This window comes from Dermacentor albipictus, unplaced genomic scaffold (genome assembly GCF_038994185.2).
Source record: "Dermacentor albipictus isolate Rhodes 1998 colony unplaced genomic scaffold, USDA_Dalb.pri_finalv2 scaffold_140, whole genome shotgun sequence".
Lineage (NCBI taxonomy): Eukaryota > Metazoa > Arthropoda > Arachnida > Ixodida > Ixodidae > Dermacentor > Dermacentor albipictus.
In genome coordinates this window covers 40,818-67,934 of record NW_027225694.1, presented here as the reverse complement: position 1 = coordinate 67,934, position 27,117 = coordinate 40,818, and the positions used below count along the sequence as shown (strand labels likewise).

General features: G+C 42.7%; 1 protein-coding gene across 1 annotated transcript in view; it reads right to left on the bottom strand.

The window, feature by feature from the left end:
• Window positions 1-576: 576 nt before the first annotated feature.
• Window positions 577-27,117, bottom strand: part of LOC135918510 (kinesin light chain 2-like) — a 61,294-nt gene continuing 34,753 nt past the window's right edge. Inside the window, exons 5-7 of the mRNA XM_070530471.1 lie at window positions 15,831-15,955; window positions 6,859-6,904; window positions 577-3,684 (exon numbers count right to left, since the gene is read on the bottom strand). Coding sequence (XP_070386572.1) covers window positions 3,604-3,684; window positions 6,859-6,904; window positions 15,831-15,955 — 252 coding nt within the window. The 3' untranslated portion in view covers window positions 577-3,603. The remainder of the gene's footprint in view (window positions 3,685-6,858; window positions 6,905-15,830; window positions 15,956-27,117) is intronic.

The window sequence follows — 27,117 nt, the reverse complement described above, 5'->3', positions numbered from 1 at the left end:
TGCCCCTCCTGCTTGGGCCCTCATTTGGGCCTGCAGTATTGTATAAGTAAATAAAATAAATAACTAAATAAAACATGTATCTATTTGCTCCAAGCTATCCAATGTCACTAAAAAATCGTGCAGAGCAGTAAGTAGCAGAGTTGTAGATTTTCCCTTAGTGAAACAGTGTTGAAATAGGGAGAAAACATTTTTGCCAAACAAGAGAGAACTAATATAACCAATAATGATGTGCTTCATAAGATTCAAACAAGGAGAGGTAATTAACACAGGCCTCCAATTTTTAGTATTAGCTGATCGCCTTACCTGTACAAGGAACAAGGACTATAGAAACCAGCGAAAGACAGGCAATCTCTTCAGGAGAACTGCCTGTCTAAAATGGAAGCTCTACGGAGTTAGTGACCAAATTTCAAAGCAACAATAATCGCATTTTGTGGCTTGACTGCAGTTAGCACGCTATTTGCCTACATCAATGTGTTACCAGAGACCACTATGTCTGCACAAATTCGGTCTGCACGAAAAATGAGGTGTTCGCAATGCTTATACCAAGCGGCTAGATTTTCTACACACGCACAGACGTTGTGTGTAATACACTTTTTATTTCTCATACAAATGCTCGCACGGACACACACACAAGGAAAAAAAAATGGCTCACGCAGGCGCGCACATGTACATGTAAACTCTGTACAGCCTCTCTTGTCCGACAAGTGACGCTGCACGCAAGATAGCACGCAGTGCATACAACGCATGGTGCAAAAAAAATGCACATACATGCCCAAACAAGAGCACACAGCGATCGTCAATTCGTTAAAACAAGGAAAAAAAGAAATTATAACAAAATAAATAATAACAAAAAAGACGAAAAAACAAACTGTCCTGCTCTTCTCACAAAGTCCCCGTGGTAGGGACACGACAAGCATCGCACCATGCCCGTCAGCAGCATTACCGATAGGAACCAAGCAAAAAGGTGTCATCTGCCCCCTCTTTGCAGACTTGTTATGCAGCAAAGCCCACATTGATAAACAGCATTGCTCCAATCACAGAGCTCTACGATTTCTTAAACGGAATGTTAAGAGAACACTGCAAGCACTTCTCTCGTGAAGACATATTTCTACAGACGCGAAGGCTGGCCAGCCACATGGTAGGACCAGTGTATGTTGTAACGAAGCATGCATGCAATGTGGCATACAAGCTTAATACATAAACAGCGGCTGCCCACAAGGTTTGTAAGCACTTTCGATTCCTCAATTCTCTTACAGGCATATCTCACAGGTGTAATGCACAAGATCCTGCTACTGTTTCTGCAATACAACAAGTTGCTGTGACTTCACCTGGAAGTGTAGTTTATACCTTTTCATTTAAAAATGCCATGGCCTAAATAGCATACCTCATGTCATTTGCGTCAACATGCGTCTTTGGTCAAGTGAGGCTACAATTCACCTGTTTCGAAGCTTCAGTGTGAGGAAATGCAAAATCGTGTTTGCCGTGATAACACTGGTGCAGCAGTACCACGGATAACCTGCAGGAATAAAAATTTCAATATCACAAGCACCGGATGGCTGGATGGAATGTCGTAATATAAGTTGCAATTTGCTACATTTTGTAGACCACACTGCTCGACTATTACAAGCAACTTTTGAAATTTGTTGAGAGAATTGCTAAACAAACTTTTAAGTTTCTTGTGCATATTGTCAGGTCAGTGACACACTAGGGGGCTCCTATGTCATGCAGCATGCTTCCACAACGAAGCACGTGCAGCACGTAGAGCTAGCACTGCCCTTAATTTTCACAAGACCAACAAGATGAGAATGCAACATGCCGTGTGGCATACATGTCATTTTCACCAGCTGTCTTTTTTAACAAGGAGCACAAACTTTAAGCGGACCTCAACTGGCATTTCATTTCCTTTATTACAAGAAACTGAAAGGGAGAACCTCTGTGAGTGAAACATCAAGCAGTCATCACTTACAAGTGACCAAAAGCTCGTCACAGCTTCCTTTATCTATATGTCATCACACAGTCAATAACACACACAGCTTCAGTCTCTGTCAGTGGTGTATGCACATGTTCTGTACAGTCAATGCTCTTGTGTGATCACAACATTGTGTCCTGCTCGTTCATCCACTAAACAATCTACTGTCCTGTAGGAACATGCACTTCGAAATATTTCATCAAATTCATTATCAAGTGGTAAAGAGCACACTTCAAATGGCAATTCCTAAAATGTGAAAGCACCTACAGTGCCATACACTCCATCGACAAATTTTGCAAAATCCATTAGCAGCAAAGAAGAGCATGCTTCAGGTGACAATTTCTAAAATGTGAGGCACCTCAGGCACATGCAGCACTACACCAGTTCATTTAATGTGCCTTCAGTGCTCACGCCTTTACACTGTAACAGTTTTAAACTCTCTTCAAAGGCTGATACTGACTTTGCTAAAAAGTGTGGAGAATGAAGTAACCATAGTACAAGTACTATTCAGCACTGGCACCTAGTATTCTACACTGTGCAAGAAGCATAATTCAGCAAAAAAGCGTAGCTACTATGATGTTTCCATGATTACTTAATGCACAGTCAAGAGCTCCCAAAAAGGACAATTAACATCCTGATTAGTAGTTCAGATTGAAGATTGCAGCAAGTCAATGCTTCTGTAATATAAAGTTGCCCTCCAATGACCTTTACTCTGATTTAACTAAAAATTACCATAAAAGTAAGTACAATATGTCATGATCTTTAAGTCAGCCCACCTCATCAGTGTAAAACAATTTTTTTCATAGCAGATGCTTGGCTCCTTTCATTACATCAGTAAAATACAAATATGAATGGACTGCGTGTGTCTTAACGCTTTTTTTTTTTTCAAACCCAGCCCGATATATTATCCACGGAAACATATGTGAGAGCTAAGCAAACATCTAGTGCAGATACACATGGTTGCAGTAGTAAAGGACGAACCTACTGTGAGCGCATCTATGAAGTCTCAATATTTTGTGAACAAAGCACCAGTGACAGGCAAAGCACAGAAACATCCTAGAATGATCTGAATGCACCAGCCTTCAAAGCAAAATTTAGTACACTACTCTTGTGACAGCAGACTTGGCCACTACAACATCTCACAATGGTCTGTCTTCAAAACTTCAGAGAAAAAGCAATAAAATACAATAGGCAAACATGCGCTAACCATCACACTTTGCCACCAAGCTGCCAAACATGTCCCCCACAGGTTTCTCTTTGGGTTGCCGATTAGAAAGGGCTGCCACCTCTCTCTTTTTTTTTCATCTTTTCACCGAGACGAATAATACGATGTGCCCACCCAGTGCAAAGCTATGCCATGCCACTGAGAAGCCTCTCTGTAGTGCGCGTGGATTACACATAAGCAACTGTGAGCTAGCACTCGGAAACAGCGTTCATCCGTTGACAACGTAAGTACACTGTCACACTGCCTCTTAGTTGGGCCCGTTGTCCGTTCTCTGGGCTAGATGCGTTCCGAGGGTGCCCGACTTTGCAAACTCCTCTTCCGAGTGGTGTGCGTTGCCGAAGAAAATGTCCCCCCCAGTCGTTAAAAAAAGCAAAGGCTGCACAGGGGACGACTGGTGCTTCGCAGGTTGCTAGAGATCTCCCTTGCTGGCGGAGCGAAGCTGGTCTGAGCTTGCAGTACGCGGGCGCATGTTTATCAGGTTGCTCTTGGCCTGTGCAGAGCAGCAACAGAAAAGCATGACATGAGCTCAGCAGAACATTAACCAAATAAATTTGCATTAGGAACCGGCACTATGGCACTCTGGGATGGCAGTAAATTAAAAGGAAAAGCTTTTAAACGTTTCTCTACATTCAACATTCCAGATTTCTGCAAACCAGAAAAAGCAGATTGATCAGACTTAAGTGCAAAATTTGCATGCGGCTGAGACACTATAAACAGCATGCTTGTCTCTTACATGAATGTCTTGCTTTAGGGGTTTAACACACTCGAGCAAATCATAGCCTATGAGATATGCTACAGTTTGTGACTACAGATTCATTTCGCACAATGGGTATCTTATTGTGCATGCAAAGCAAGATATGCAAGCGCTTTCGCACTCCACTCTCGTTGGAAACCGGTCGCCAGAGCTGGAAATCAAACCTATGATGTCATGCTCAGCAGCAAAATGCTGCTGCTTTGAATCTACAGTGTTAGCCTCGCTGGCTGTGAAAATGGAACTCATTCAATTTCACAAGATTCCTTTATGTACACGGTGCTTTCCCCGCTAATATCGCTGCCCAAAATGTACATTTGGCTGAGTTACCCTGACCTAAGGAAGCTTCAATGGAGGCCCAATGTAGGACCTGAAAATAGTGTTGCTTCTGTCACAACAACATGCACACCCGCCGCAGTTGCTTAGTGGCTATGGTGCTGGGCTGCTAAGCATGAGGTCGCAGAATTGAATCCCAGCCACGGCGGCCGCATTTCGATGGGGGCGAAATGAGAAAACACCTGTGTACTTAGATTTAGGTGCACGTTAAAGAACCCCAGGTGTACCAAATTTGGACCACCCAGATGGGCCAAATTTTGGGAGTCCCCCACTACGACATCTCTCATAATCAGATTGTGCTTTTGGCACGTAAAACCCCTAATTTAATTTTTTAATTTTAACAACAAGCATGTTCGTAGGTACAATTTTACAACCGCACAGTACAAAATGTACAAAGCGTATTTATCAGAATAATTGGGCACATAACGCTTTCGCAAGAGTGAACTGCACAAACAACATTTCAAGCATTTTAAAAAGCATATTTAGGACTAAAGGAACATTACATTGGGAAACTTGAAAGCAGGAGACTGTCTCAAATAACAAACTTTTCTCATTGCAAACAAACAACAAAGCTTGAAAATGTTTTAGCAAGCCCACCACCACAAAGCTTTGGGGGTGTGCAAATATTTGAAACTTTCGAAAAACTAAGCAAATAGGGCCTTACTTGATTTGGTCTTCCAACAGTATAGTCACTATTCATAAATGGGAATATTTTTCGAGTACATTGCAACTGTTTCAAAATGTAAACTCCATTCAAATAAACATAAAATTGGAGCATGAATACGATTAACTTTCAGCCCCGCAGGCATAGTAAAGACATAAAACATGAGAACTTGCATAGTGCAGTAGGCTAAGTCCCCTATGTAGCCATACTTTGCAGGCTGTACAGCAATAATTTACACTCTTTGAAGAGCCCCGCGCATGTGAAGAAACTACTTGTTTGCTCCTAATGTTCCAGTTGTGCTTTTACTAAAAATTTTTGATAATGCACTATGTAATGACAGAAACTTGCTAACGTTAAAAGGCCCCTCACGAAGCCCCATAGCAAATTTTGATTATATGCTAAATGTCGTTATGTGTCCTCCAGGGAGCGTTCTGCTGCAAAAAGTTTTCACATTGAGTCATTAATAGCCGAGATATAAATATTTCAGTGCCGCGAACCCATGATATCACAAGGCAAGCTCCACTGCATAGCAAGACACTCTCCCCACTTGCCCCATCTAGCCTCCGCAAGCGAAATTCCTTCCTTGTGTTCTCCCATACCAGACCTCGAGGATCGCATGATGGCTACATCTGAGGCACCACCTTCATTTTGTTCTCCTCACTTTTTTTTCAGCACTGTGCACTTCCGTTGACTAAACCGCTGACGGTGTTGCATGCGAGCTGTTTTGATGTCTCATTTCGCACAGCACACAATTTTGTGCGCTGTGTACAAGGACCCATGACTAGCAGTATGATTCAGTGCTACATAAATACTGGGGCAGAACAAGCGGATAGTAGAGCATGATCACGCGTTGGAACACAGTAGAAAATGGCATAGTTTTGGTACCTGCGCACCTTACTACACGACCGTGGGAACAAGCAGACAAAGCGGAAGTACATCTCTCTTGCTTCGGTGTGAAAACAAAAAAAACATGCAGACATTCCGTTTGTGTGTTTTATTATTTCTCTAAACTTCAACTCATCAATTCAAGCAACAGATCACACAAACAACAGATGTTGCCTTGAATAATTTTCGAAGTCACATGTCACCACGAGTGACATCACACTGCGGACCCGACTATGTAGGTGTAGGGACACGACTACGTCACCATATGGCTTGGAGCGCAGTTACCGTGAGAGAAAGGGAAAACACCATTCGGATTGAAATTCCAGACCTTTCCGTGGCGTGTAGTGATGTAATTCTTTGCAAACACGATCGTCAGTGCGCATTGTATGCTCTGCGCTTGTCGGCTCAAAATGGCCAGACCTGGTGAGGGGCCCTTTAAGAATACTGGAATGTGAACATCGTTAATTTTAATTGTTATAATGGCTGTTCACTATCTGAAAATTATTAGAAAAGTATTCAATTCGCTTCTGGCACTATTCGATTCATATCTGATTCTGTCTCAGTAATCATTATTCGCACACGCCTACTAAGCTTTACACTGTAATTTCCAATTTATGAAATATATGTTCTCTGCTGCTATTCATGCGGCCTTACTCACGACATCAAAAAAGCATTCGGAATAGCTCAACTAGTGCACACACAAACAAAGAAAGAACAGGACAGCATTGTGTGTGCCCTGGTCCAGTGTAATTTAAGAAATCTTTTTGCTCGATTCTATTCCACTCTTAACGTCTGCAGTTCATGATGGCAATGTGAGGCAGAGCGGCACTCAGACCACTGACAAAGCATGATATTCAATACCATTAGAATAAATTTGTTACATTATCCCAGCCTTGTTTTCCCTCCACGTACGCTTACTAGTTTCGCTACACTTGAACTCCTTGGTGATGACATGCCGACAAGTCAAACTTACAATGTCAGCTGTAACACACTGGTCATGCTGATGATTCTGACATGCATGTTCTCACCTGAGGGTCTGTACTAAGGGCGCACATGGAACTGGCGCGCTTCATTCTGAGTGGAATAAAAAGAAACAGAGAAGCAATAAAAACAAAAGGTTCACTCCTACAGCATCCTTTCTGGCTGCTTCCAGCTTTTCCGTTATTACTCCCCTATTCAAGACAATCACAAGTTTCCTCTTGGAAACACAGCTATACATTGTATCAGCATCACACATAAGTCTGAGTGCCTAAAGAACCATATGCACTCCTGTGACTAGTTATCAATCAAACAATAGCTGAAGAAGCACCAAATAACATCTGTGGATGTGTTACAAGTAGGCTAGGATAAAGTACAGGGTTAACTAACATTTGTGGTGTTCAGTGACTACAAAGGTTGCCCATGTAGTATCACATTACAGTACAGCACCAATCAAGCATTCTGCCAAGAAACACTGTGTTGTTGAGATCTGTCAGAACAACACTATCTACTACAAACTACAATTTCATTGTACTGCCTATTCTAAATTCACACAGACTAACACTTCTTTTATTCCCAGAAAAAACTGTCCCAATATTACGTATCTTTGATGTTACTGATGGCTTATGTGTTGTAATTGTTGGTGCCATGCGAAGGCGAACTGTGAAGCTTGATTTTTATCGATAACTGCAGGACACCGACAGAAAGTAAGTCCTAGAAATACATAGGGCAAAATAATCATCTTTTTTTTATAATTAAGCGAGGACAAAAGCTAAATTTGAGGTAGAGTTTATACTTTTGATAGAGGAAAGGGTAAATGAAAGTCAAATAAGAGACAACTATGTTGTCAGTGGGAGCCCATTTACAACCCCCGCATGATGCATGCGATGCTCTATCAGTTAAGCTGTGGTTATCAGCACGAGTATGTAAATATGCATGAAAGTGGATGGCAGGAGAGCCACTGTTATAGCTCAATTAGCAGAGCACTGCTTATATCATGCTGAAGTTAGGGGTTCGGATCTCACAAGCAGCGAAGATGTCTTTTCCTTCACTTTCAGCTCCCCTTTTCTTTATTTGAAATATGCATTCACAAAAAAAAAGCACAATTTCTTCTATATTTTCCTTGGCATCACCATTGGCTTCTTAACAGCAAGTTCAACTAAGGCACACAAAGCTGCAATTAAAACAATTTCGTTTCCTTTGGCTGCGAGTCAAAAAGCATTAGCAGCGACATATTTGTTACTATACAGTAATTAACTGTGGTCGAACAGGGAATGTCCCTGGAGCCAACGCTTTGACAAGGGGACTTGTCTACATCAGGGCAGACTCTGATGAAGAAAAGGCCCCATGTCAAAACATTGGCTCCACCGAAATCCATATCTTCAACCGCTGGTGATTACTCTGAGTGTCCACCTTCCAGTGAACCACTCTCTCGTTTTGGATTGTTACTACACAGGGCCTCTCTGTTGTCCCCTCAGCGACAACACTCACACAACACAAAAACATTTCTAACTCTCTGCAGTTTAAAATAAATGACACAACATGTCCCCCTACCAGCACTGTCGATGTTCTGTATGTCTCTACTGCTCCGATATACAGTATTCCATAAATGGTAGCATAATACAGACAGACTACAACTGTCGGGTTTCATCAAGAGTCATTACAAAGAAGCATGGTGCATTTAGCAGCAACCACAAACTTAACATGCCTTCAAGACAAAAAAAAATGATTTGTAGCATGCACACAACAATGGCCACAGCTTTTAGTGCCCTGAATGTGCATCATCTTTATTTTTCATCAATGCCAGAGCATCGACTTACCCTACATATACAGGCCCACTTTGGTCATTTGAAGGGACTACCGGCACAAAGCCAGTGGTGGGAGCAGGTAGGCAGTGCTTACGTAAGTAATGTGTCACCCAAAAAAGGGGGTCTTTTCCTTGGTTAATGTGTAATACAATTGATGTATGATGTGGCATGTACAGTACAGGCCACTGTTAAAGGGAACACTAAATTAGAATTTTGGTACTGATTACAGAACAGTTTTGATATGAGCATGCCAGAAATAATTTTTTACCTATGTACAAGCCTTCCTAACAGATCATATCAAATGCTCTTCACTTATGAAGTTGATGATGCATCTAAGCTATGTTGATTTAAGTACTAATTAGATGTTCTCTTTCAGAGTGGACAGTACTATACCATAGTCGCTACACCTACCTTTTGCTCAATCTATTATAGCACTACAGGCAGAGCAAGGCTGCTGTAGCTAGGCAGCTACACTGCTAGCTTGGCCTAGAAAATGGCCAAAACCTGATCTTGCTACTGCTTTTGCTTACGACCACAGCTCCAGTACAACAGCATCGTAGTGAGCCAGAGATGAGTGAATGACAGCTGTTGCAGTACAGGTTACAAGGTCACCCTCATCGTACACCACGCTGCAGCTCCGTGCAAATGTGAAACAGCTGCCCCCAGATGTTAGCAAGTCAAGAAATATGTTAGTAGGCGCACAGAAGAAAAAGCGCAAAGGCAGCAAGCAAGTCCTAAGAAAACGTAACAAGAATACCAATGTACGCACACACACATTAGACGTCGCACACATTGCCCTCGCTTCAGCCCCTGCAGACTTTTCGAGACAGCAGAAGCTATGACCAAGACCAGCACATACGCAGAGCCAGGTGAGGCGCAGGATTCATTAACACTGGACATGATGTATACACAGATACACTCATTCAGCAAAATGCTCAATACATGGTGCGACATGCACGCTGGAACGTTAGAGATGGTATTGACTAAGGATGACTTCGCGCTAATGGGTTTGAGCTGCAAGTCCTTGTAAACGAGCAGCAGTTTCTCTTTTCTTTACTTCGAGTAACTGCTCAAGGCAGTAATGAAGCAGGTCTTTAAGCACCAGCATCGGCACTGTGGTACTGACTGGTTAATCCTGCCACTATTATGGACACACAACACTAAGACACGCTTGTCCTACGTGCTTAATTTACAGTAAATGTTCAAAAATGTTGGCTGTTGCCATGCTATCACAATTCTTGGCTTTCATCTGCCTTTACAAATGTGGTGCAGTGGAAGAGGTGCAGCAAATAATGGGACTGATGTGAGGCACCACGATGGTGAGTCAGGAAACGTGCCCAGGAGATTCACACAGTACACATAAAGAATGTTAGAAACCACTGTTGGAAATTTTAGGGTGCATTCGCATGCATTTGAAGTTATGGACAGTCCATATCTGGACACATTCACAATTTACATGAAAAACTGACCTTACAGTTTAAAATCAACACAAACCATGGTAGACAGGCTTGTGCTTGTAGCACTGTTATAGACAGCAAAAGCGTCATGTTTGTGTCAACTGAACAAAAGGCAGCAAAGGCCTAGTGCAAAGTCTCACTGTCCTTTGCACCTAAACTGACTGTCTAGCCACCTTAGATGCATTCGATCTGCAGTGACAGGTCAATGCTGTTTAAATGGAACATGCGCTAGCTAATGATGACTTTGGGATTCTCCCCCTGCTTCCTTTCCCTTGAACTCGTGCGTCTGTGTTTGACTCGGGCAGTGCAGCGGTATGAGCCTCATCCCCCAATCATGGGGGCTGTTTGTTTGTTATGACAGTGATTGCAATGATATGATGATACAATGGTGCACTACAGCCTCTGTTGCTTTTGCGCCATAAAATCCTACATAACTATGACAGGATGATGATTTAGATAGCACATTAGCAATACCCATGTTTGTGATGGGTTAATGTCGCCTTCCATGGCGCATCTTACTTAGCAAGTGTGGACTGCACTTTTCATGCTTGGCAAAAATAGTTTGTTTGGCCAATTGGTTAGTTGATGGAGTTTAACATCTCAGAACAACACTGGCATTCTGAGAGATGTCAACTCAAGGTTATTTTGGACTGCCTGGTGGTTTTTAAGATGTGCGCTCAGAGCCTGGTGCAGAGGTACTCTTGCATTCTGCACCCGTCAAAATGCAACCATCGTGTGCAGGAGTTGAACCCTCGACCTTGTGCTCAGCAGAGCACCACAGCCGGTGAGTCACAGAGACATGTGGTCCCTTTGGTGAGGATGTAGTCTGAATGCGAGCAATAATAATCTCCCTATATTTGTCTGCTTCTGAACATCCCTCACCAATGTTCATGATGTGAACTTTGTTTTTCCTAAATAAGCGAAACTAGGCAACTCATTAGTCTAGTTAAAAACCACAACATTCTCGTTAATGAGCCATTGAGGTTCTTCGGTGCCTGTGTGATCCATCACAGAAACTTCTTCAAGGTATGTGGAGGAATGAAGTGCAGATAAACCACCGAAGCATGTATTCTCATGTTGCTACTAAGTGCAAAAGTGTTACAAAGCAAAGCTTTGCAACACATTTAACATTAACTTTTAAGCACATTAAAGAAGAAACTGACACAAAAATGTTGGCTTGGTTTCTTCTTCCTCTGTTAAATAGCTGCTAACTCAGTAATCATAGCATGACCCCTCAATTACTCACATGTGCTACAAACCATGAATCATAACATCTTCCAATGTGGGAAATTTTAAAAGCATTCCAAATTGTTGGCATAGGGTTTGCTTACAATTAATTTCTGTAAGCCTCGAAAATTGGGGGATAGGAGGCTCAAGTGATATCGCTAATATGTAGGTTGGTGCAGTAGTTAAAACTGCATCGTGATCACCTTGTTGAAAGATTTAGATGATGGTATGAAACGGGACAGAAGGGTGAAGGGCTCTGCGCATTCTAACCAAAGTGACAGCCAATTTCCCACAGCGGGTATAAGCCACTAATTCTGAGAACGACAGCAGCAGGGGACCATGCTTATTATCCTGCATGCCATGCGGAGGACTGCAGAATGAAAGATGAAAAAAATTTGACAGAGAGACTTAAGACCATTTAATGGAGGAATGTGTGAGCATTATAGTTCCATTGGTGAAATGTTTTCTTTTTTTTGCGTGATTTTTGTCCGTGCAAGCTCTTGCCTGCATTCTAACCGTGCGTCAGTAAGGCCAAATGAAAACACGCCAAGCATCTCAACGCGCTCGCTTGCCCGCAAGGAGTTCATAAAAGTGACATGTGCAATGACGCACGCACTAGGCACACCTTTAGTAAACCAGATTCCCGGAGCCGCCTTGGCGTCGGGGAGCCATGCTCATCTCGCACTCTGGAGGCCCAGGTTCAATTGCCACAGAGACCGAAATTCACAAATTTTTTTTAAGTGATTAATTATCTTTGCTTACAAGAACCTCCCAGAGAAATGCAATGTCAAGCCATTATTTTTTATGTGTTTTTATTCTTGACGGCATCTACCATTTTTGGTACCATCTCTCAGTCACACAGATTTTGCGTAATGGAGCATATAATGCTTTCACATTAAAAATGGTTTACGTGCCATGCTCCCAAGGTTTCAGGGAGACACTGTCATTGTGTGACTTGCGACCGTTGGGCCGGGCTGACTGGTGCATGCCTCAGCAGTTTGTAAACACTACCTCTGATTTTGAAGATGCACAGAATCAACTTGCAAGCAAACCCTATGCCAAAAGCCACGCATTTTGAAATGGTCACCTTAAAAAGGTAATATTTGTGATTTTTTTCACATTCGGGCAATTCTGACATGACACTGTAGTTACCAGGTTGACAGCTATCTGATAAATAAAGAAAAGGATGGAATAGAAAATTTTTGCGTCAATACCCCTTTAAGAGTGATCACACTTGAGAGCATTCATTGCAGCTCAAGCTCCCTAGGCAGCTAAACAATGATTTAATGATGATTTAGAACTTGTTGCTTTGCTCCAAATATGTTGCTGAAGCAGTAAGTTTACTGACTTGCCCAGGTAAGACATACAAGACCATACAGATTTTTCAGACAACTTGCAGTCACCTGAGACCACGCCAAAACCATGCACATTGCAGCTCTTGCCACAGTGTGCTTGCTTGCTGCTTATGTACAACTCAGTCCACAGAAAATGATGAACTAACAATTTAACAATCAAATAATAAAAAATAAGGAACTGCCCAAAAAGAAGTTAGAGACAGAGTGGAAAACAGGTTAGCTGTAGATCACGAAAAATGGTCACCACGTGCACCCAGGGATCCAGCATTCACCAAAGGCAACACTCTTGCAAAATGGTCGGCACAAGGAAGAAAGTGAGAAGATTGAAAAGATGCTAACTTCCAGTGTACAAGTGCACAGAATCTTGTATGCCCTTCACATACTTGCTATACACACCAAACCAAAATTGATTATGTCAGGTGTGCACAGAACAAGCACATGTAAATGAATGTTTTTAAAAGCCTAGTGAGTTCCTGCAAGCGATGCCTGATGAATGGCAAATCGTGTTAGCTTTCTGCAAAGCTTGGAGCCAGCATATAACAGCATGGCCCATACATGGGCAGCAAAGATATAAAAATGTGCAACTGAATAAAAATGCTATATTATTGGAATTAGGTTAATGGAAAAGCTTATAGGGTGTGTACATGTATAGGTGTATGACCAGTACACGTCGACTCAAATGAGGAATTTTGCTACGTTCCTTCTGCTTCCTCAGTTAGTTAACTTGTGCCCATACAAATCTATTACCAGTGTTGCTATCTTAGTACATTTTCAACAAGAATTAGGAGACTTTTGACTTGGCTGGACAATGTCGCTACGCGGGGAAGCAGGCTTGATGATATGGAAACTAGTACTAAAGAAATGGCACTATCTTGAAAAGTGGTGAACTGCCCTTGAGAACCTGCACTACATCCACTGCTCAATGAAAACAGCCTACATGAGTACCACTAAAGATGAAGCCAACGCTGACCGAATATTGTGTCTATGGGGCCCAATGTACTCCCAATGCTATCCATTGTAGAACCAATATTGGCTTGGCATTTTGTGTTGCTGGAGTAGCGAAATAGCAGCTCAAATTTGAAGGCACTGATGAGACACATACAATGATAATCAGTGGAACTCAACAGAACACCTCAGATTTCAAACATAAGAAAAGATGACACAGACAAAAAGGGGAAACTAACATGGTGCATTCTTGGAGACTGCAGCTTTACATCGTGAAAGGTTGATGGTGCAGCTAAGTTGGAGAAGACGGCAGCTTTTTCTAGCATCCCCACACACTGTTCCGCAGTTGCCAGAATAAACATTCTCTTAAAAAAATTACTTTGGCGAGATCAGTTGCACCCAAACACAGCCTTGAGCCACCACCTGGAGGCATCCAACATTTCATGGATGACAAATCCTGAACACGTCTACGGCTATGTCAACATGTTGGATTTCACTACCAGGTTTAAAATTTTCCAACTCAGCCTAGACAGAATCACAAAGAAGCTCTCTGTAACAAGACTGCAGCAGACTGGATTTCTCATAAGTTCCCCTCGAGCAGCTGGGCTCATGATACACAACCCCGAAATTTCATCAGGGATACAAAACACGATCCAAGAACTTGCAGAAACCCAAAGCATAAAAAAGGGATAATCTTTTGCCAAGAGAACATGGCTCCTCATCGGAAGTTACTGGACATTTTGACTATACGCTGGAAGTTGCAAACGGCCATCCAGCTAGTGTTCTAACTACAAAAAATTTGTTTAAGTGTTTAGTAGTGACGAAAGAAGTGGATGAAATGCATGCAGATGGTGCAAGGAGGTGAGCTGCTCTCCTTACAGCATGGTCTCTATCCAACTGCCTCACCAGCATCCACGAGCAGTGTTCCTCTGCTGCCTTCTTCCTTAGTGGAGCACTGGGTTCACACATTTGAACCATGACCGCCCCCTTCCTTTTTAACCTCTACCTTCCTTGCTGCGCAGCATGAACCAGTGCACACTTTGGACGACCTGCACTTCATGGAAATCCCCCAAGTTATTTTTGGTGCTGCTGGCGATTTGTGCACTACCGGAGTAATGAGTGACATGGTGGCAAGGCACCATCTGTGCTGGAGGGAACAGAGGGGCTCTATGTTCAGCTGTTGCCACGACGGCCAATCTAAGCAACAACACAATCGTCTGCTCTTTTTACCAACATTATGCCAGCATGTTTACAAAACATGCACCTTCTTTATAATGTGCCCGCTTGAGAGACAAGAAGTAGCACGCTTATCCCAGGCTCTCAGAGGCACAAAATCTCTCTCCTTTTCAATCTTTGTCAGGTAAGGTGATTCGGCATGGACTGCTCTTGGGACAAAGTGCCAGTGGTAGATCCCATAAGAACTTGACAAAAACCTGGGGCTGTTTGCTTGTGCATGACAAGCCAACAAGCAATGATGGGGTCACTTTATCCTATGGCCTCTGCGTGCCACAACTGGCTTTCAGGAAAAAATTATGTGCTGAAGTCACCAACCCATCTGCCAGCCCTTCGTGATAAAGTAGGAAACTTGATTGCTGTCCTCAGATCCAATTAGGTGTTATAACTTTGGGCTGGTCAGCTTAGGTGCAGCGGGGACACAAGCTAAAGACACCAGCTTGTTACTCAACTTGCATGTATGACAGAACAGCATTTTCTTCACATCGGCTATAAGTGTTCCATGCTTGAAAGTGTAAGGATACACAAGCCACAGCACTGCACTTTCCATGTCCCAGCCTTCCTTGCATATGGTTTGATTTTGATTCGACACATTCTTCAAAACCCAAAAAACTTGTAACAGGCAAATATGCCCTAGCTTTCCTTGGCACAATAAACTAAGTACGACTTATCTGTTGCAAATTGACAAACTAACTGAATGAATTACACATAGCTGTCCCATGTGTGGATCAAAGACCAAAGGGGAAGCACAGGTGGGAAGCCACAAGAACTGGCTTCCTCCAATGCAACTCACTGTCCACAGCACACCCATTGGCCACAGAGAGTAGTCCAAAATGATGCAAAAAAGACTCGTCCCTTTCTTAGTCCCACTGTTGGCATTGTGCAAACCAGACCACTTTCACTCGTAAAGGTTTTTCTCACACAGCCTCATTAAAAGCAGACAAGTGAAGACCTCACAAGCCAGGGCTGCTGACTGGGCCTTCCCCCCGGCACTTACCGTGCGGCGAGATCATCGTCGTGGGCAAAGTCGCTGCCCCTGAGCCTCTGCACCAGCTTTGCACTGCCGCGGCGGATGGAAGCCCGCAGCTTGCCCAGCGAGCTGCTCCGCTTCAATCGGCCGTTCTGAGGCCCCCGCCAAGGCCGAATCACAACGTCCCAGGGGGAAGGTGTTGGTGGTGGTGGGGGGTGCGCGGATGGTGGGAGAGAATAAAAACAAAAGAAGAAGGGGGACAGAGAGACCGAAACAGGAGATGGAAGGATGGAGAAATGAAGAGGCGTCAGCCAGTGGGACGGCACAGAGAAGGGGGACGCGACAGAATGCACGGTCAGGTCAGAGTGGAGAGCGACAGAAATGGGAGAGAGAGAAAGGAGGGACAGAAGGGGAGGAGGAAAGGTGTTAAAAGGGTGATCTGATTTTGTATTCGCAAGGAAAGGCAAAGAAAGGACGCGGTGCACAAACGCAGGCGCACCCTTTCACGCCCATGTCGCTTCCGCTTGCCTTTTCTTGCGAAGCGAAGGGGGTTAGGCAACCATGCTGTACTGCCCACCATGACGTGTACGTTCGTACAAAATGGCCACTCGCGGGTTCCCGAGTAAATGTGAAGATGAGAGAGCGGGACTGTTGAAAGATACCAGATCACTCCGTCGTCTGCAATGTCGATTTAAATTCACACATATATTGGCGGTATAGGAGAGGCTGAAAGTTTGAAAGCTCCCAAGTCTCTGACTAATGTATTATCATGCATGTCTTTCATGTCTTGTGAATAATGTGTGTCTTATCGACTTTTGCCATTTTTTGAAAACTCAAAAGGTTGGATCAGAGCTATTTGATATGTCTGTATACAACTACAAAATATTTTTCCATGCTTAAAAAGAAGCACTGAAGTTTACAAAACAAAAACAAACTGGCTGGTCATCTACAAACAAGTACCAGAAAAACATCTGTCTCACGATTTGCATCAAACATTGCATACCAATCACTTCAAAGAGAGGCTGCGAACTACAGCATGTTTTGAGACTTCAAAACAATGACTAACACCAGCTGTTTCCAACTTTATGGGCAAACAGTAAAACCTATAGCTAGAACTTATTATCACCTAATTTCTTAAAACTTGGTGTGCATGTACATGTTCTGTGTTGAACCAAAGCCAACTTTGGTATTCTTTAGCTGACTACGTATATTTTAAGAAAATGTCTTTCTGTTGTTTATATAATTATTTATACTACTTAATACTACTTAGTCCGCTGTCGACAATCATTATTGTATATACTAGCTGCTAACAATTGCAACAATTATGTATTTTTCCCCCACTCCCTTCTGTAATGCCTTCGGGCATTGAAGATAATGAAATAAATAAAAATAAATAAATAATTCTTTTTCTGGAATTTCGACACACTATTTTCATTTGAAACATTATGCTATGTCACCTGTTGACACTTTTACAAAGGTATAAAGTTGCTATAGTCACAAACAACTCAAAAGATAGTGGCACAAAAATGGTAGTACATCCCGAGGCAGACGCCATCATTGAGGGACTGGACATGCAATGTGGCGACCGTTAAAATGCAGTGACAAGCGTTGCCAGGTGAGATCACGATACAGCCATGATCAAGAGCATGTAATTGCTATTTTGAGCCAACTATTTCACAGTTGTGCTGAGTGCAAATGTGCTTTAATGCTTGTTAAGTAAGTTAGTATGAATTCTATGTCATATCAACCCTATTCGCATGGTGCGATACATTAAGGTAGCAAAATTTCCATATATAATTCTCTGCCTCATACAATTTTTCTATCCAAGCTATCCGGGAATAATATTTTGTAGGGTGCTTTTATTGGTGCCACCTGGTTTTATTTCTTGTGGTATTAACTGAAAACACTGAAGTGAACCTATCAGAAACATTGCATAATACTTTCCTATACGAGTAGAAGCTTAGCTTAAGATCTTGAGCGATATACCTAGCCTGAAAAAAGTTACAAACTCACGTCACATAAGCTATTTGGATGAGTAATCCTAGCCTATGTCGGAAAGCTTAGTGGAGCCCAGGAAAACATGACCGAAGATTCATCAGCATGCCGTGCTTGCAATATAACCACACTTATCAAATGTAACTTTCTGCATAAGGTGTTACAGCTATAGGATGAAAAGTAACTCCTAGCTTGTAAAAACAACCCAAACTTAAGTGTTATGCCGCAACAAAGTTGTCACATTCAGTTATGCCACATTGACTCAAGTGAGCAAAAGATACATAAAGATATAAAGAGATCACATGAAAGTTAATTACCTCCGTAGAGGCTAGACAGTGCTACTCTAAAATTATTTACTAATGAAGTGACACTGCAAGCACAATAATGCGAATGGGCCCTGCATGTTCAGGTACAGTCCCGTACACTTTAACAGCGAGCACCTACTTAAAAGTGCTAAGTTGTCTTTGCTGAATGCAAAAATGGACACCACAATGGGCACCATCATCCAGGCACTGAGAGAAAAAGCAGCTGACATGTGAACAATAGCTGGGAGCTCCCTGCAAAGTGGGGCCACCGCACTGCTAGAAAGAAACAGGCGCAATTTCGAGAGCAGCACTTGCAATGCAGTTTAGCTTGTGCACACGTTGTTGCAGTCAGCTAAGGACTGGTGGGGACTTTTGGTGCCATGCAGTGCAGCATAACAATAGGAGCACTTCATAAAGATGAAGTACACGCTTTTCTTACAAAGCATTGCTGCCAGAACAACATTAATAAGCCAACTGTTTCGTCGGCATGCAAGCACATTTACACAATATGAATAAAGCTAACTGCAATGATCGAAATGTTTACCAAAGCAAAGATGCACAGATTTACAGTACGAATACTGCAAATGAAGATTACACATGCTCAGGTGCATGAATTTAAGGAGAGATGCTGCGCCTCTGTGCCTTCTGCATCTCCTGAAACTGCTATCTATTTTCATAGAAGTTATGCTTTTCGATGCATGGCCTCTAAGCTAATACAGAAATGTTTCTGCACTGCTATTTTGGCAAAGTGACACTGTGTTCCTTGCATAGCCTTTTTTGGCAAAGCATTTCTATAGAAGACTGTAAAACAGCCTACCACGCCTCTATGGGACGCAACAATTCTTTATTTTTCAAATACGGGTGATGCTGAGAATGACTGCGCGACTGACTACGCCTGCGACCTATGGGATGTGTTGCACAGAGTCATAAAGAATGCCTTTAAAAATGACACACGCACGATGTCCCGGCAAGCGTGTCCTGCCGGCTGCTGTTGTCGTCCCTGTATTGGCATGTGTAAACACATGTTGAGAACATAATAAACTAATGCCGCATACTACTGTGCTTGTCAGAAAGTGCACACTGATGGATAGTAGCAAGGCCAACCACTACAGTGAGGGATAAACAAAAAATTAATAGATTAACTATCCTGAAACAATTTAAATGTGTTTATTTGGTGAAATGAAAAATGTAGTTAGTCATAGCCAGTATGTTGCACTGTGTCCCTGTTTTGCTGTGTGCATGCTTTTTTGCACTGCTGCCCTTTCTACTCTAGAGATCACTGTTGCACATAACACAACATAATATGCCTAACTCCACTTATTACTTTTAAACCTAGCTACAAACTTTAACAGAAGTAAAATGCAGTTGAGGGCAGTAAAAGACTGACACGGCATAAGGTCAATTACTGACATGGCATTAGGCACAAGGGTAGTATGGTTGATACAAGCAACAAGGTAATTTGGAGATCACTGGGGGAGGACTGGGGACAATAATTATGACGATTAGAAACCATCATCACGAGCGCTTCTGCGGGGATGCATAGACTAGCCTAGTGTTACACTTCACTGCAATGAGTGTGCATTACATATGCGCTCATTGTGATAAGGTGTGGCGACTATAAGCACCTGAACTGGTGCAGCTGCAAAACACATGTTTGACAATGGGAACTGAACCTGTGGCCTCCTTCTCAGCAGCATTTTATTCAATAATCCAGTGTGAACTGAGCCTTGACATATTCAAACACAGAAGCAACGCTGAAGCACCATTTTTCAAAGCTTCTGAAACGGAACCTTTAAAGAGGCAACTTTCAACATGCATCTCCCCTTAAATACAATGCTTCTGTAATATGGGGTCAAAGTTATGCTGAACACATATGAAAGGAAAAGCATCCATAAATAGTGAAACTGAGGATAACACATTGCATGGCACCAAAATGAGGTCACATACAGGCACATTATAAAAGCCTGGAGTATACAGTCACAAACAGTCTTCAAACAGTCAGCTGTTAGGCAAGCCAACCACAGAGTCCTGGATCAAGGTTTCTTTGCAAGCAAATGAAATGGATCATTGGCAGTATCTTGTAAAGTGAAAACTAAATATGTCAAGCTTTCTTATCTAAAAGGTTCACATTATCAATGCTCTCAATAATTATGAAAATTCAAGGAAAAATTATTTACTTAATGTTCTAATCATGAACTTCAACATTAGCTCAAGCCTCAAGTCCAGTAATGGTATTTCAAGGCATTTTTGGGGCAAAATAAGATTATTAGACTAAACACTTGCAACTCATTCTTTAAAAAAAGGAGTACATTTCATATTAACCCTTTGACGGTCAATGACGTAAATATACGGCGCCGCGAACAAGTCCGAAAATGGTTGATGCCGTATATTTACGGCGCCATCTGTACGCTTGAAAAGCGCGCCAATTTCCTAACTTTTTCTTTTCTGTCATGTGCTGCCACTATGTGGGGACACAGGAAATCTTTTTTCGCGCACCTCCCTCTCTCGGTTTTTGTTGCATGGTTTGTTTTAGCGCTACTTTGCTCCCGCGTGTCTATATACCACCGCTCGCACATTGGAGTGCGCGCGGGTGGGCGGCTGGTTGTATTTTGCTTCGCAGGCGGTTTCGGCTTTTTGCGCTTGCGAAACTGATGGCTATCTCGTTCTTGATCGCTCAAAGGGCAACCGCTTGTTTCTCGCTCGTTTAGTGCTCACGGGGGTGCACATAGGAAGGAATGCGTCATGCATGCGTTTCCGTTTCTTTTCTTTTTTTTAAGACTCACTAAAACGAATTGCCCTAGCTGGTTGGCAATAAGATGAAGATTAGCGGAAGTTTGTCACACGTGTTGCTTTTTTTGATGGGCACAGAACCAAACATTTTTGAGTGCGCGCACCTATGCAGTTTGATTACGCTATGGACGTACGTGTTAGTGTAAGAGCAGGAACATTTGAGGCTTGCGAAATATTCTCGTGTGCGGATTTTCAAAGCCTTGGACTTTGTGCATAAACGTGCATCAAATTTTTTATTCTGATAAGTTCATTTCCTTTTTTTATTCTTGTTATTCATGAATGAAGAGTGCATATATACCAATGCAAAATATTTTTTTCTCACTTTACGGTCACCCTAGAACACTTACGGCAATTTTTTTTTCGAATTAAGTCCCTAAGAAGAATCGGAATCTGCAAAAAAAACAATTTTGACCTTGGGCGGTTGCATATGGCGAAAAAAAATCGACCCTCAAAGGGTTAAAAAAGAGCACACCTCTGCAGCCCCTTGCAAAGCTAGGCCTGTAGCATGCGCCAATTTGCCCAAATGACACTGTCACATGGCCTGTTACATTAAGCGCTCCCACATGGGCCACACACAATTTCATTTGCTTGACAATCGCAAGAACAGGCACAAGATATTGAAAGTAACCCAAGATGCAATGCACACTTGCTGCAATGTCAGGGATCACCCCTGGACCAAGTACACAGGCAAAAATGTGGTAAATGTAGTGAGAGCATGCGTGCAGTTAAACTGCCCAATGAGGGCTCAGCAAACCAGCACATTCCAGAAATTGGGTTGCAGACAAAAGATGCAAAGCCGACACAGCTAGCATTAGTGTAGCAGCACTAAGTAATGAGATGCAAGCAGCAGTATGCCAACAATGCACAGAAGCTATCTGCTGTACGAGCTACAGGGAATTCAAACTGCTTAGATGGCGATGATCAAAGCTTGAACCTAATACACGCAAGTTGTTCTGAACATCCACACAGGTGGCAGGGACACAGGGCTTGGCTGCTACAGATTTGGATCAATCTTGTAGTAGTGTTGTGCAAAGTGCCAGGTATACGTGACTCTCTAACTAGACCGTTGGCTCATTGATACTCTAATTTTGCACACAGATAGCATTACAGGATGCATGCAACTTATGCTTCTCACATGGACACATTACTGGCCTGTTTTGTGCAGAATAAGTCAGATGCATGTGGTTGTATGTGGCAACGCCAGACAAAAGATTATGTCCACTTCCCTACAACAAAACAGTGGTGCAAACCACAGCGCATTCTGCATTTCATTATAACACTCAAAGGTGGCATTACCATTCCTCTCACTGAGACGACTGTTTTTCAGTACCACACTGCCGTAGACACACCAGACACTTTTGATTGGTTTTGGGTAAAACAGGCAAGCAATGTACCTAAAGGCAGCACTAAACTGCACACACCATGAAATGCCCCATCTCTGAGAAATTAAATGAGCCACCAGATTAGCCAGAGGAGCCGTGTAAACTATTGCCCCATAATACTCGGCATGTTCACAGCTGTCTGATGAGTGACACTACTATTCCGTCAGTTTGTGGCGCAGATATCTGAAAGTTTCAATTTATTTCTAAACTTCTTTATGTTTGCGAATTACTGGCTTGCCGGAGGCGTGGACACCAGATGCAAAGCTGGTAGCGACATCTTGTGGCAATTTGTCTCACTACAATGTTCTTGCATTCTTTTTTTTTTATGTGCTGTCAGTGTTATTTGAAAGGATATAAAAAATATTGCACTTTAACAATTACGTCGCTACTGACACTTTAAACTGGCAGCAATGTACAAGATGATGTCATTGCAGAATTATTTTTTTTTGTGTGCTCTCTGTTTAGACACTACATCACCATAATGTTGCTACCAGTGCTGTTGCTGCTGTGCACATCTCCAGGAACCCAGTAACCCACAGACATTAAGAACTTTATGGACTAACTAGAACTCTGCAAAATAAGCAATAAAATGTAGCAGACAGTACACCCACTGTGCTTAGAATTTGAGCGCCGAATAACTCTGCACTTCACAAAAAGGTACAAAGTACCCCCTAATCACTCATGATGAAATAAACTACGAAACTATCATCAAATGGCAAACAAGCTGTAAAGGCACAGAAGCAAATGAGATGCTGAGAAAGTGAGCAAAATGAAAGCAGGTGACACAGCCTCATGACTGCGTGTGTCACAAAATGTGGAGAAAATAAATATTAAACAGAAACAAGCGTGCCAGCGGTTGGTGGGTATGCAAATTCACGCAACAATGTGATCAAAATAAAATTGGGGCTACATTCTCAACTGACTACCCTAGAGGATATTATTTTTGCACGACATTAACTCCACCGAAACATTGCATCAGAGCAATAGCCGTCCCATAAGCTGGCAAAACCAATCGATGCACATCGAAAGCAATGTTGAATAAAGCAATCAATCAAGAATACAGCCCCTATAAAAGCCTCGGGGTAAAACACCTCAAAGCCCGAGTCGTGCAGGCATGGTTTCCATAGTTTGCAAGGATTGAAGCGTTTGGCCGCAACTACACAAGATACTGTGCACGGTGACGGCAACAATACCGGTAGTGCGATATTTATGGACTGTGTGAACTACGAACAGTTAGGGCACATGTGCTACAGACAACACTCACTAAAGTGCAGAAATGTTTAGCTTGCAGAATGTTTGTACTGGTGAGTGAATGTGCCTGTGGGTCTCAATTATTCTAGTACACACCAAAGTAAAATGAAAGTGATTTGCTGTGCTTGAACTGAGAAAGACTTCTGCTAGCACTCCCAGTGCTATAGGGTCGTGCTTTTCTGAAGGGTGTGTGAGAACAGAATAGCCAGCAAAGTGTAGGCATCTTTCCTCCCACTTGCAGAAGTGAGCAGCTTATCTCAGCTTAGTCAAACCTTAGTGAGCACACTAAAATTGTCTCCGACTTGACATACATTTGTTCATGCCTAGAGTAACTGTCGTCAAGTTACTCCTAAATGTACTGAATGTCTCATAAATAAGTAAGGCAGATATAGACAGCTTACCCAGGTAAGCCGCTGGCTCATTTACACTTAAATTAAGCCCAGATTAGGCCTTTCGTTGTGCATTTCGTTCACTGGTACGTCTCGGTGTCGTACATCCCTGTCTCCTTCTGAATTAACTGGAAGTATGCACTGTCCAAAACACGTACTTTCCCAGCAAAAGAACCAACGGTGCTGCCGTCTGTCACCTTTTTGGCAAGGCATGGCAAGCCATGTTCCAACCCAGCAACAGGTTTTTTTTCACCACTGTTTCTTCCACTGTCACAACTACTTTTATGGTCCTGAACCTGCTCCCCCAGTTTTGCAGCTATGATTCTTTCTGGATAAAGCAGGCAATTACTGCACAGAAGTAAGGCATTCAATACCAAATTGCAAAATGCTACCGTAATGCAATATTTGAGTGCGAATAAGCCAGCGGTTTAACTAGAAGAATAACTTACACCTGCCTCCCTTACTTATACAACACTCAAGAGACACGATTCCAAGTTGAACCTAAACTTGATCACCGTCGTGTTGCTCCATACAGTAACTTAATCCTGACAAAAACCAGTGTGGAGTACCAGAGTGGAGCGTTAGGCGAAATGTTGCACTTAGCATGTGTCTCTCGTCTGCCGTCCTTGGTCTGAAGCAACGCAGAAATTTTGGAATGTCTAGTGAGCGTGGCCAGCAAACACCACTCCTTGCGTCAACTGTGGAAACCCCAACCTGCCATCACGTGCACAACAAGTGCAGGAAAGTGGTGTAAAAATAATCTCGTGACAGAAAGAAGAAGGGGAGGGCCCGCTGAAAGGCAAATATTCCTCTTGGGGCCCTGGCATTCCGGCATGACCTGCTGTGCAGGAATACGGCAGGTGGTACTCACAAATTTCTCAGCAACCATCAGTTCGTCGTACGATCCTAGCATAACACTGCGCATCTGAAACCCACGTGCAGAGGATCACCACATCTGGATGCAGGGCACAACTCCAACGCATCCGTGAGGCCACCAACAGTCGAAACCCATTTTTTACAAAGTACATGGGGATTTTAAAATCTTCATTGCATTTGTAGTAACCGTAACATTTTTTCTTAAATTTCTGAGTGGCCCAAAAAGTTTATTTCCGTAAGGAAAACCCTTTTTTCTCGGGATTCCTAATTACTGGCATTAAGCAAGCAATACATGTGCATGATGACATGTTAGAAAGATGGCTGCTTGGCATGCTGAAGTTTGTTGGAAGCCTTTCAGAAACACACTGGAAGCTAGTTAGATGTCTAACTTGCGTGACCAGCTGTATGAACAAGCTGACCATTCACAATTGTTGGAAGCCTGCTAGAAATGCATTTGGAACGTTTTTGGTACAACCAGCCGCACCAAGATATTTAACGAGACTTCCAAGGTCATAACAGCAAGACATCCAAGAAACTTTCAAGGCCATACCAACAAGACATTCAACAAGTTTCCTATGTGTTTTAACAGTCCCTTCTTTTCCAAAATAAATGCTAATTGACTCTTGAAAAAAAAAAAGTACTTAAACCAACTAATTAACGCAATGCTGCTGTTTGGCCTCCCTTTAAAGGAACATCTCAATCACTATGCAGAGAGGATAATGTAAAAAAAAAGCAGTGATAAAGGCAGACGCAATGAAAAAGAGGGGGGTGCTACTTTTATTCGCTCATCAATAACAAATGCATAAAAGCACCCATAAAATGATTGAAACTGGCTCCACAAATAGGCCCACGTATAAAAGAAAGGCTCGCAATAAAACAACAAGACCCTCAGTAAAAAGAAAAAGAAAATCAGTGCCAAGTGCTTAAGCCAGGCCTAATGAGGGTAAAAAGCTCCTGGAGTGGAATAATCTCACATGCCTGGCTTTGTGACAACAGTCTCAACTGCACCATGGGCATCCACAATACGCAATCACGACAGGCACCATACTCTCTTAACCCCTTGGGCGCCCACTCTTTCCCGAAAGAAACTACCATAACAATTCATTTTGCTAATGCAATATGCCTTAATAGCGTGGTTAGAACACAGAAATATGTCTACGAATATGGTGAGAAATTTTTTTCAATCAGAGTGATGTTGGTAGAATGTATACCGACATCTCCATTGTGAGGAGAGCTAGTCAAAAGCCAAAAAGTGATGATCACACTCAAGTGATATCCCCGTTATTAACACTTAAGTGAAGGTATCACTGCCTCCTTAAGGGGTTAAAAGAGGGTACAGTACTGCTTCAATCAAGGCTCAGAAGTTAAAAGGCTTCATCACCGCACCCTATTATTTGCCAAGCTTCTAGACAAATCAAAATTAATGTATGCCAGTACACCATTCGTAGCACAACGTAAATAAATAGAAAAGCAAGAACTTTGAAAACACAGCCAGCCACAATGTGCGACCATAGTTAGGGTGAGGAAAGGTAAAAGAAAAGCACAAGCAGGTGGAAACAGCAGCCACTGAATGAACCTATTCCGAGACATCTCAATGAGCAAAGAATGGCATATTTACCAAGCCCTATGAATGTTTCAATCGCCACGTCTCACAATGGCACATTGAGAAAGATAAAACTGCGTGAGGCCAACTTGCAAACACCAGTATCACGTGTGGCTATCACGTGCACTTCAGCCAAGTGCAGCACAATTAGACAGCCAAGAGCAGTTTGCAGGCATATTGAAGCTGCTGTGTACAGGTGTCGATGCTGGTTAACAAGGCTTCATGTGAAGGCTGCGTTCTGACAGCAAAAGGCAAGAATTACTCGTATCACAGTTCATTGCTGTTCCTAAAATAAAGTATAGTTTTTCTCCCCCTTCGTCTCCACCATTGGTGGCAAGTGTCCAAAAACTAGCCCATCCCGCAGATTTTTCATACAAAGTGCACAGTAGAGTAAAATGCAGCCCCTGTGTCTATAGGCAGTGCCAAATGTACAGCGCTTCAACCACCATGGGAATGATTAGCAAATGCCTGGCTATCAGAGGGACACTGTAGGGGCAGACGTTGAGTCTGTTTAGACTTTCAAGCAGAAACCATAAGAAAAATGGAAATGAAAGTGGAGGAAAGGAAAACCTGCCCCAAGTGGCAGCCAAAACCACATCTCTTGCATGATGCCATCAACACTCTACAATTGAGCTTGCGTGGATTCCCGTCTTCCCACAAACTTTCTTGGGCATTTACGTGCGTACATGATCGGCTTTGTGGGTGTTAACCCAGTGCCCCTCA